Raw genomic sequence first — 11169 nt, forward strand, 5'->3', positions numbered from 1 at the left:
TCTAGCAGTCTACTTACTTTGTATTGCTGCAAAATCCTCAAAGGAGGCATTTTAGTTGACTTCTCAACTAACTCTTGCTTGGTTTTATTTTGCTCCAATTTATAAAGTACTTGAGAACTTTCTTGTATCCTGCAAAATAACTTTTAAAACAAGAGAAAAAATAGGTAAGACAAGAATCATTGACAGTGAAATAAGGAAAAGGTCGATTTTCAGCTTACTTTCCAAAGCACACTGCTTGTAATTTTTAGGAAATTTCCATACAGCATAACACAGAAGAGATCCTTCCTTCTCCACTCCAAACCCAAGGTTTTGCTTCCCACCTCTTGTAACCAATTGTTTCTCTCCTCCTACTATATCTCCAAAACCTTCTTCCATCTCCCTCCTTAAATTCATGCCAAGTCTTCTCCTCCTACCTCATTTTCTGTGGAAGTGTGTTCATCTATAAAAAACTCAATGCAGGTAATTTCTACAGCCTCAGTGTCTCTTAAGAGTGACTCACTTCAGAAGTGCTTCCTCCACCTATTTTACTACCCATAAGTAGTGTTTCCTTTCTTATCACACTCCCATCTAGCACAACTTTTCCATCTCATGCTCCTCAGTCTGCACTAGGTAAGAAAAAGATGGGATTTCTCTTTTGTTTTTGCCAAACTGAATCCCTCATTTTTCCCCCTTCTCAAATTAATTATTTTCTCCTTCCAAACTGCCTTCTTTTGCCATAAACATCTTCCAAGATGTTCTTTATAAATAAATGGTTCCTCATTTTACCCATGAGCTACATGTGACTTTGGCAACTTCTACCAGATGGAGGGGCTCATTCCCTGCAGGCTGTAATGGCACAGCCACATCAGAGTGAATATTCTACTTTGTTTCCCAGGTCAGGTTTCTGAGGGTGATGAAGTGACTGAATTTGCCTGAGGTGTGACAAGCCCATGTAAGCACAGCTTTAGGCCCCAGCAAAGGCAACACAGGGTTCACTACTGACTCCAGGGCACATTGCTTTGATATTGGCAAAGTGTGCAGGTGATGGCAGGTCAAGCAACACCATGCCCCATGAAGTTAACCTGCCTCTGCCACTTAATATTTTGTTTAAGCCATCCTTGCCTGTGATGACTTAACACCATTCAATTGGGTAATACATAAAGCATGCTCCTGGTCTTAGAGCTTTTACTCTTTCCAATGAGCAACTTCACAACATAGTTATTTCTTTAAAAATGGCGTTATAGCTAACATAAGAGGCACATCAGACACGGCTCATAGTTTGAAATTACCTTTCTCAGCAGAGAAACAATCTGTTGCCTTACAGAAGGAGATTGGCTGTTCAAGTTATACATCATAAAAAATAGAATTAGCTGCATTTCTTCCAGAGACACAATTTCTGTAGTACGATGGGTTTCACAAAGTAAACCTAAAGCATCAATGCAAACCTGGAAGACATTTAATAAAAGTTCACCACAAAAGATTTATTGACACCTATAATGACACCTTTGTTTTACTACAACACCAACACAGTAATCAGGACCAAAACAATTATTCTAAAGGATACATAAATGGTTGTCCCTTTACCTGGCTGTGCTGATGAACTAGACCCTGTTTGAGACACTCAGTGGATACAAGACCACTGCTCATGATATTTGAAAGTTCCAGATGTCCATGGGCCCTGGCTGTTCTCAAGCATGCCATTAATGCTCCAAGAGCTCCTCTAGTACTGCAAGAACCTAAAGAAAATGAAAACCAGTAATAATTACAGTTCGATTAATACACGCAAGGTACTATTTGCAGTGCTTGTCAGAAACTCCCAATACTTTCAACATATGACTCACTCCATTTTATTTCTACTCCATAAATCCCAAAAGACAGGGCTGCTATAGATTAAACCAGTTCTAAATCACCTGGTTCCCAAAAACCTTCATCTCAAATGTTTCATATGAAGAAAAGACCTTGTGAGTTCTCACAAGCCAGTATTTTAGAGTCACACTAAATTACTTCAAAACAAGAGAATCATAAATCTTGTATCCACATATTTACAAGAAAAAAGCATCTGTTACTGGACACACCCATATAGGAAAATAGAAGCAAAAATACAGAAATTTAACAAACCCTGGTAAAGAGAACCATAGGGCACCCACAGACGGATTTTGCTCATGGCACGAAGACATTCTTATAATTATTATGACTTTCACTTTGAAATACTAATAGCAACAATAAGCATCTGGAATTTTTCTCCCAAATTAATTCTAACAATAATAACAGACCAGAAATCATGTGGTTAAGATTATTTTTTTAAATTCAATCATAATTAAAAATACAAAGTTTATTTTCTTACCCAGATTTGCATCTGCAGAGGCCTGAAGAATTCTTATCATGTAGCTGAGACTGTCAGGGTTACATTTGAGCAATTTTGGTAAATAGTAATCTATTATATAAGTAGTTTGGTCATGGTTCCCTTCACAAAGTATTAGCAGAAGAGGAGAAACCCAGATGTTGTGCCACTGGTCAATCCAGGTGCCTTTCTGAAAACTCAAAGTAAAATGGGCCTTGTGATTTGTAAACATGGTTTCCAGAAGATCACTAGCGTAAGGTGCAAGAGACTGATCACTCATCACATCCAGGATTTGCACTGGAATTGTTCTGTCCAACTGCAGTATATTTTCAGTGCCCACACACTCCACCAGACAGCCAAGAGAAGCATATTTCCCTTTTACATGCCAATCCAAGCTCAGTAAATGATTTATCAGCCTTGCAAAGAATGGGTCTGATTTTCCATTTGATCCAGCAATGGTAGTTTGGTGTATCTGAAGAAGATTCTTGAAAATCAATTTGGTTTGATGTCTGATGGCATCCAGAGGGTGGTCCCAGTGTGTATAAATGTATTCCAGCACCTTCCCAATTATATCAGAGTTGCCATTAAGTTTGATTTTTAATTCTGGAGAGGCTGAAACAAGGGCAGCCAGTGCTGAATTAGTCCAAATAGCAAGGATTCTAGACAAAGATGTTGCCACACTGGATTCTTTTAACCTTTTAAAAAGAACAAACAAAAAATTTCATTACCTTCATTTATCAGTATTTTAAAAAAAAAGACTATTTTGTATTTCAGAATAACTATTCATCACATTCATTTACCTTACATAAAAACAGATTAGGAGACTCAATCCATTCATGGAGGAAAAGGAATGAACACAGAAGTGATCAACTGGATGTTGCCAAGTACATGGTTAGTTACCTGATGTGCTATTAAGTGGCTGCAGCTAAACCCCCTAACAATGGGTAAAAAGAGCCATACCAGCCCCATAACAATAAAACAAAAATATTACTATGCACCTGCTAACATTTGAGCAGTATTATGTTGTTAGATCTTCTTGAAAATGTAAGGAAAACTTTTCATTGCCAGATAAAACCATCAAAACTGAGTAACCTATGTGCAAAAACAAGATCATGAAATTGATCTCCAAGGCATAATCAACAGCTGAACTGAATACACATTTAATCTCCAATCCAATAGTGCTGGTGGGCCCTTGGATGTAGGCAGCCAGAAAAAAAACAATTAAAACTCATCTTACTTCAAGTATTCCACTCACTGGCACACTTTGCTTCCCTCTGAACTTTCAGAAGGAGAGAACGTGACGTCCTGAAACTGAAGTTTATCTGTCTACATATACATAAGAACTGATACTGACACCCCTTACCATAAAGGAATTGATAAATTTATCCCATTCATGTTAGAAAAGAAATTTTAGCATGCATCTAAAAAACTGAAACTTAGAACTATATATGCAACATCATTGTATTTTTAAGATTTACATAGTTTTATGAATGTATAAAAAATATTGCATGATCTGTGGCAAAACCTAGTATCATTACACTGAAAAAATCAGAGATATTCTTCCAGAACCATAGGAGTCATGCAAAAATAGAATTAAAAAGTTAAACCTCTTCTCCCAAAAATTAAACAACACAGATTAAAGCACAAACTTACCCTGAACTCAAAGACAACAAGACTGACGCAATATCTAATAATAGTTTCTCTCCATTTTCACCCATGCTGCCATTTTTCCAATCCAACATAGCCAGTGCTCCATGGCAAAGGAAGAGCAGGACCGAGTCTGGGAGCTCTGCTGTGCACAGAACCCCACAGCTCCTCACAAACCACGCTGGCACACCTGAGTGTTCCACTGTCCCAAGGAGCAAGTCACTGATCTGGAACACCAAAAGCACGCCCATTACAGCATCTCAGCACAGCAGAAAACCTGTTTTGTGCACAGCTTAGAAGATCTGAAGAGATTTCTTGTAAATAGTGTTTGTCAAATTCAAAACTCAAGTCTTACTACTTTATATAGCAAAGAGAGAAGAATTATACTCCAGCTAAGGACTGAGAGAGGCTGCCAAGCCCTGGTACCTGCATCAGCAAAGCCTCCAGACAACACTGATAGCACAGGGTAACAACACCATGATACTGCACAGTCTGCAGCCAAGAAATACACTTACCAACGAAGGTAATTCCTCAGCTGGTTCATACATAGCTCTGGTAAAGAGAATAACAGCCAGTCCTGAGGTAGTCTGAACAGTCTGCAGCAGCGTTGCTATACAGCACAGATATTTTACATTAGAATGCAGCAAATACTGTGTGCTAGAACTATGTGGCAAAATTACAAAATATGGCATTGAATTTTGCTAGACTACTTGTAGTTAGTTGTATCATCACAAATCTGTAGTGTCCACCTGGACAGCATATATTAATAACTTTATCCTCCAGTGTAGTAAGAAACTGCTAATATCATTAACAGAAGAAAATACAGGACTGCCCACTAAGGCAAGGAGGGCTGTAACAGAGACTACTAACATGTTAAATTCTACTGCATAAAAACATCTCTACTATGAACAGGAAACACTATCAACTATGGTGTGCCCATAAATAGTTCTGACAGCATATTTCATAGAGTTGTAGATATTTCTGGTAGGCACAGGCATTTGGTGACTCCCAAAAGCATTTCTGCTAGTTTGTGAATTATTAATAACACCATTAATCTTGGTATTTGTAGTGGGACAAGTTAAACTGTACACTCTAAAACTGCAATCTACAAGTCACAGCACACCAAAAAACCAACTACTGTTCCTATTCCCATTAATCTCAGTAGCTCTGTTTCCATGAAAGTTAAACTAAGTTTTTATATGTACAGGTTGTTTACTACAAAGACAACAATTTAATAAAAATATTAAGCTTGAATGTTACTAAACCTACCATCAATTAGGAAGTTTGTGCAACTTTTCAGTAAGCTACACATACTTTGCCAAACAAAAGATTCACTGTGTTTCCAAAGACTTCCCTGGATATTTTCTTGCAATTTTTGTATAAGCATCATTGAAACTTTAATGGCTATCAGTAAATCATGCATCAGCTGAGTCTGAACAATTCTATTTCCATGATTCTTTCTGTGGAAGAAAAGAGACAAGCAAGCACACAAAAAGCAAATTAAAACCATTCTTCACCATCCCCAGAAAACCACATTCAGCCAACTTTAAACAGAATTAATGGTAAAAAGTGATGTACTGCTTGAGTTGATCAGATATGTAACTACAGAAAAACAAGGAGCAGACTCAAGGGTAGTTATTAAATGAAATTAACAAACAAAAATGATAAATTCTGTACATTTTCTGCAGGTTCCTGTGACAAACTTTCATTTGCATGATTCTGCCCAAGCAGAGCTGAACTTTTCCAGAAACTGTCCAAAAAGACCAACAGAATACAGCGCTGCTTTCTTCTAATTTTTCAAGTAGTTCCTCCATGTATGAGGGACATGTCTATGATTTGACTTTCTTCTAACATTAAGGCAGAAAATATCTAAACTTTCAGCACACAAAACACTTCATTAAGTACCCTTCTGCTCTCAGTTCAGAATGAGAAACCACAACAAAGCTGCCTCACTTAATGAAATGCTGGAAAATGTCAAGTATATCAATACTGAATTAAGCACTCATGGAACATCCATGAGTTTTACTCTACCTGAATTTTACATCTATTAATTACACTCTTTAGCCACAATTCAGATAGCAAAACCTTAAGTCAAAGGCCTCCCTTAGTAGCAGCTCTAACAGTATCAGTGCCTTACCTCTTATATTATCATATTGCCACAAAAGAAAAGAATCAGTTTTTATTTAAAATCTGCATCATTGTAAAAGTGTATTTCTATCTTTCATCAATGTATGGCTATCAAAATGATATTTTAAACCAAACCAAATTATCTTGCAAGAGTGAAATAAAACCAGATAAAATAGAGCTTCTATTAAATTCACTTGCCTGTTTTCTTCCTGTATGTCAAACAGCAACTTCTGCAGAAACTGAAGAACTAGTGAAAATAATTATGGTATAAATTTACTTATAAGAGAAATAGAACATAAAATTTCCAGCAAAGCAATCACACATACATCTCAATACATCACACATACCCAGCTACAATGGATAGTTACAGTGGTGATTCTTCCATTCCACCAACAAATTAAACTGGTATTTCAGTATAGACAAACACAAGCAATGCCTAAAACAATATCTCAAACTGGTTTGCAACAACCTGGTACAAAACAAGTTTCCAACCCACTCGGCCTAATCCAGTGAGATATTGACTCTCCCTACCACAACTGCTTACTGGTACTCAGGTTTGTATCAGGGTTGCCCAGTAAAGCAAAACTGAGCCCTGGAAATCAAAGGTATAAATCAAAATCTTGTCTTTCACAAAAAAGTACCATGTTAGGATAATAGTTTATTGAGAATTAACCAAGAGAAATCAGATCTGATAGGTCTTCATGCCTACTTCATGTCACTTCTCCACATACACCTGCAGTGAAGCATATTTTACTATAAATGTGACTTTACCTTCTTCAAACAGGTTCTTAATACAGGCTCTACCTAGAGGAAATAAAACACATTTTAAGTACTGAGTACTAGCCAGCACTAGCTATTTTACATAACTGTAAACATTACTATCAGGTGTGGCACCAGTGCTGAGCAAGTTTAACCAGCACAACATTCGATGTCACTGTACCTAAGCTGAAGTCCTCCATACAGGAAGCAAGGTTGTCCAGCACTCTTCTGTACAAATACACATCTGTGGTTTTCAGTTCTTCCTGAAGGCAGCACACAAAACTTTGCACAGCTGGCACCATCAAATGTCCGGGAAGACTGTTCAGTGAACTGCAACATGAACAAACAGCACATTTAGCTTGGTTTTCCCAAGGTGTTCTAACATCCACTGCACCACAATCTATGTCAGCTAAAACTCCAATACACAGATGTTTCTTCCTGCATGAAAACATAATCTGTTTTAAAATTAACATGCACAGTCTCAATTTGCAACTAGAAGACCTGTCAGACAGGTGCCCAGCTTTGGAGTGGCTGCAACCAAATCCAGGGTGGAAGCTGTGCATCTCAGCAGGACCGTGAATGTTTCCAGACAAAGTAAGGATGGCAGCTCAGCACCAGATCCTAAAAAATTCTAAGGCTATTAAAAGATTCACTAAAGAAATACAACACTAATTGTACAATTAAAAAATAATTGCAATAAAATAGGCACAAGAAGCCACAATTTAGTTAGGATTCCTCTCAGCCATCTTCTTTTGACAAAGCTGAGATTCTGTGTTTTAAATTTCTGTTCTAAGACTGGATTTTAAAGTTCAAGCTGCTAATTACACACTATGCTGTCTTCCCAATAATGAAATAGGCCAAAACAATGCTTCACTTTGAAGTCATTTATCTATATTTTATTTATAATTAAGATTTTTAATTTAGAAAGAAAAACAATACATATGCACATATTAAGTACTGCAAATTTTCAGTAATTAAGTTACAGTAATTTATAGTGAATGACAAATTACTGACTTAGAGATAAGGAAAACAAAAAAAATAAAAAATAAAGGCTAACTACTGAATCTTTTACCTTGCCAACACTTTCTTCAAAGGATTCTTTGCACCCAATGAAAAATACATCTCTCCCAAAACATCCAAACAAGCTTTAACCATGGGATCACTTGCAGAGTTCTCATCCATCTGCTTCACCAGTGGCACAATCTATAATCAAAAGAATACATGTTGAACAAAAAACTCTGGATATATCATTTTTAATAGTGGCAGACTTCTCTCATCCAAGTACATGGCACAAAACTGACTCTTCTTCACGGTTTCCCTTTGAGCTTGAAGTTCAAAAAAATGTTCCAAGAACACCTCTAAAACAAAAAAAAAAAAAAAGCACACAAAATAGTAAATTTGGTGTCATTTGCCTTCCACCATTTTCAGTAACTGTGGCTCTTGCTAATTAAGTACTTGAACTACATTTCTACCTGATGCACGTGCAACTGCTTTTTCTGTGTTTCCAGGAACGTACAAAACATTAGAAGTTTATTTTAGAGCTGTATTTGCCATTAACAGTGCACAGGACACTCTCTGAGTTACCAAAAGCCATATTAACAACAGTGAAACTGTACCTGTTTAATACACTGGATCTGCTGGATGCCATTTCTCAGCTCTGCACAGTGCAGAAGCAGAGATGCAAGATTTTGCTCTTCAGCCTTTGAAAACCCTACATTTGGGAGAATAAGATATTTTTATAAAGTAATTACAATAAGCAGTATAAATAACACATAATTTCTAAGAAGAAGAAATGACTGTTTGATTCTTAGAGGTTTTTCCAGTTCCAGTAAACCCATTGGTGCCACAAATACTTAAGTCACCTAACAACACCTTAACACTTTTTTTTTTCCTAAAAAATTTTTAAAAATCAGTTTCACTGGAGCATAATAGTAATGGACCTCTGGGAGTCATCCAGTCCAAGCCCACTGCTCAAATATGGTCACCTGGAGCTGGCTGCCCAGGACCATGGCCAGGTGGCTTTGGAACACCACCAAGGCTTCACTATTCAGCACAAAAAAAATGCTGTCTCTCTCTCCCATGTCCTCCCATCAGGTATTTTTCACACATTGCTAAGATCCCCCTGAGTCTTCTCCTCACCAGGCCAAAGAGTCCCAGCTCTCTCAGCCTTTCCCCATAGGAAGGATGCTCCAGGCCCTTCATCATTTTAGCCCTTAGCTGGAGTCTCCCCAACATGCCCATATTACTCTTGTACTGGGGACCCAAGAACTGGATGCAGCACTCCAGGTGGGACCTCACCAGTGCTCCCTCATAGTAACTTTATTATACAAATCTTGTATTACTTTTGGGTTTTTTACAGTAAATATCACTGGAACTCTGTCTCAATAAACAAATTTTTAAAATCCCCAAAAAAGAAAACACCATTTGAACAGTAGTTTTAAAACAAATTAACTACACAAAGACTGGGAAAGCAACTTCCAGAGAACCCTTCCAACCTCAGTCATTCTATGACTCTTGGAAATTCAGGGTGATCCCACATATTCAGGCTATCACTGAATTACAGGCCTGCAAGTAGGAATACAAATAGGACCTTCCACTACCTTCCTACCTCAGATAAAACAAAGTAAAGAGTTTTCAAATCAAAGCCACAATGCTCTAAAGGTTTTTTTTTTTTGACTCTGCCATGATAAGAAGTCATTGTCATTACAAAATAAAAACAAACCACAGCAGAGCAAACACACCTAAAACTCACTAAACAAAACCACTACAAATAAAACATAACAAGCAAAAAAACAGATCAATTTCAGTAACTACTAGAAGGCAAGAGAAATCACACATTAGTTCACAAAAAATACCCTACTTACTCTGAAGTTTTTCAAGCTGATGATGATCAAGAAAGAACGCATCCACCTGAATTTCCTTCTTCTTCTTTAAAACCATTTTAGCTGATTTAGCAATGCTTGCTTAAAAAAACAAATAACAAACAAAACCAAAAATCAAAACAAGAAGTCACGTGGTTTTAAAAACATAATTACAAACATTTCCTACAATAATGGTCTTTTCATTGTCCTACTGTCTTGAAACGTTTGTTGCATTATCTGCAATTTTTCTCAAGGAAATAGCTCTCTTTGATTTTAACAACTTCAGGTATTTCCAGCATTTCATCCAAAGTTCACCCAAACTTCACAACGCAAAATGGAAGTACTAGAAAAGGGGAATTGCTGTATGCATGACATACTGTCTCACTGGAGTTTTTACTGCACTCCTTCCATAGTCTGTGGCATGATCCTGGATCACCATTTGGAAGCATCATAAAGGAAGGAATTAATGGCACAAAACTTCCCTTGCTCAGTTTTGCTGTTCAAAATTAATTCAGCTTGTATTAATGTTAAGTAAGAACTGTGCAGCAAACCGAAAAGCTCTGCTATTACGCATGCTACAAATAGCAAGTTCTTTTTTTGAATGGCAATAGTTATTTAATCTGTGCTACAGTGTCACTGACTCGAAAGCGCTTTATCATGGAACAGCTGAGGTCGGAAGGGGCTTTTGGAGCTCATTTGGACCAACCTCCTGCTAAAGCTGGGCCACCTGAAGCCAGTTCCCCAAGCCCATGTCAAGGAATTTTGTGAATGTTTCCAAGGATGGAGACTCCACAGCCTCTGTGGCCCAGCGGAGCCGGTGCTCGGCCACCTTCACTCCACAGCGAGCGCTCCTGCTGGTCAGAGCCCCGCCGCGTTCCACTCTGTACCCACGGCCCGCGTCCTGCTACGGGGCCCCACGGGACGGAGCCCGGCCGCGCCTGGGCTGCGCCTCCTCGGCACATCCCCCCGAGCTCCGGGAAGCTCTCCGGATCCCTCGGCACATCCCCCCGAGCTCCGGGAAGCTCTCCGGATCCCTCTGCCCATCCCGCCGCACCTGCGGGCCCAGCGCGGCCGCCCCAGCGCCTCCGGGCGCTCGCCGCGGACCGGGGCCGCCCGCCCGGCCTCAGGGCCGCCCGCCGCCGGTCCCCGCCGCCCGCCAGAGCTCCGAGCGCTCCCCGCACCAACAACCCCGCAGCACGGCGGCGCCGAGCGCCCGCACGGACCCGGGCCGGGCCGCGCCGCCTCCCGCACCCGCCCGGAGCCGCCCTCGGCTCGGCGGCAGCGCGGGCCCGAGCACGGCGGCGCCCGCCTGGGAAAGCGGCTGCAAACGGAGCGCCACCGCAGCAGGCACGGGAACACCGAGGGAACGCCGCCCGCCCCTCACCCGAGCGGAGCCTCACCCGCGGCCCTTCCCGGAGCCCGCGGCCCGCCCCACCACGTGCCGCCCGCCGCCAA

The 11169-nt window shown here is 39.9% G+C and overlaps 1 protein-coding gene across 4 annotated transcripts in view; it reads right to left on the reverse strand.

The window, feature by feature from the left end:
• The window catches only part of THADA (THADA armadillo repeat containing), a 151757-nt gene extending 140588 nt beyond the window's left edge, over nt 1-11169 (reverse strand). For 3 of the 4 annotated variants that reach the window (XM_021526433.2, XM_077781904.1, XM_077781905.1), the window contains exons 1-14: nt 11115-11169; nt 9718-9816; nt 8470-8564; nt 7926-8056; nt 7035-7183; nt 6866-6898; nt 6293-6341; nt 5237-5427; nt 4483-4577; nt 3974-4194; nt 2324-3015; nt 1564-1715; nt 1269-1424; nt 18-140 (exon numbers count right to left, since the gene is read on the reverse strand). In XM_021526433.2, coding sequence (XP_021382108.2) covers nt 18-140; nt 1269-1424; nt 1564-1715; nt 2324-3015; nt 3974-4194; nt 4483-4577; nt 5237-5427; nt 6293-6341; nt 6866-6898; nt 7035-7183; nt 7926-8056; nt 8470-8564; nt 9718-9793 — 2163 coding nt within the window. In that variant the 5' untranslated portion in view covers nt 9794-9816; nt 11115-11169. Of the gene's footprint in view, nt 1-17; nt 141-1268; nt 1425-1563; nt 1716-2323; nt 3016-3973; nt 4195-4482; nt 4578-5236; nt 5428-6292; nt 6342-6865; nt 6899-7034; nt 7184-7925; nt 8057-8469; nt 8565-9717; nt 9817-11098 lie in introns of all 4 variants that reach the window. The other variant, XM_021526432.3, reaches the window with a different exon arrangement.

This window comes from Lonchura striata, chromosome 3 (assembly GCF_046129695.1).
Source record: "Lonchura striata isolate bLonStr1 chromosome 3, bLonStr1.mat, whole genome shotgun sequence".
Taxonomy (NCBI): domain Eukaryota; kingdom Metazoa; phylum Chordata; class Aves; order Passeriformes; family Estrildidae; genus Lonchura; species Lonchura striata.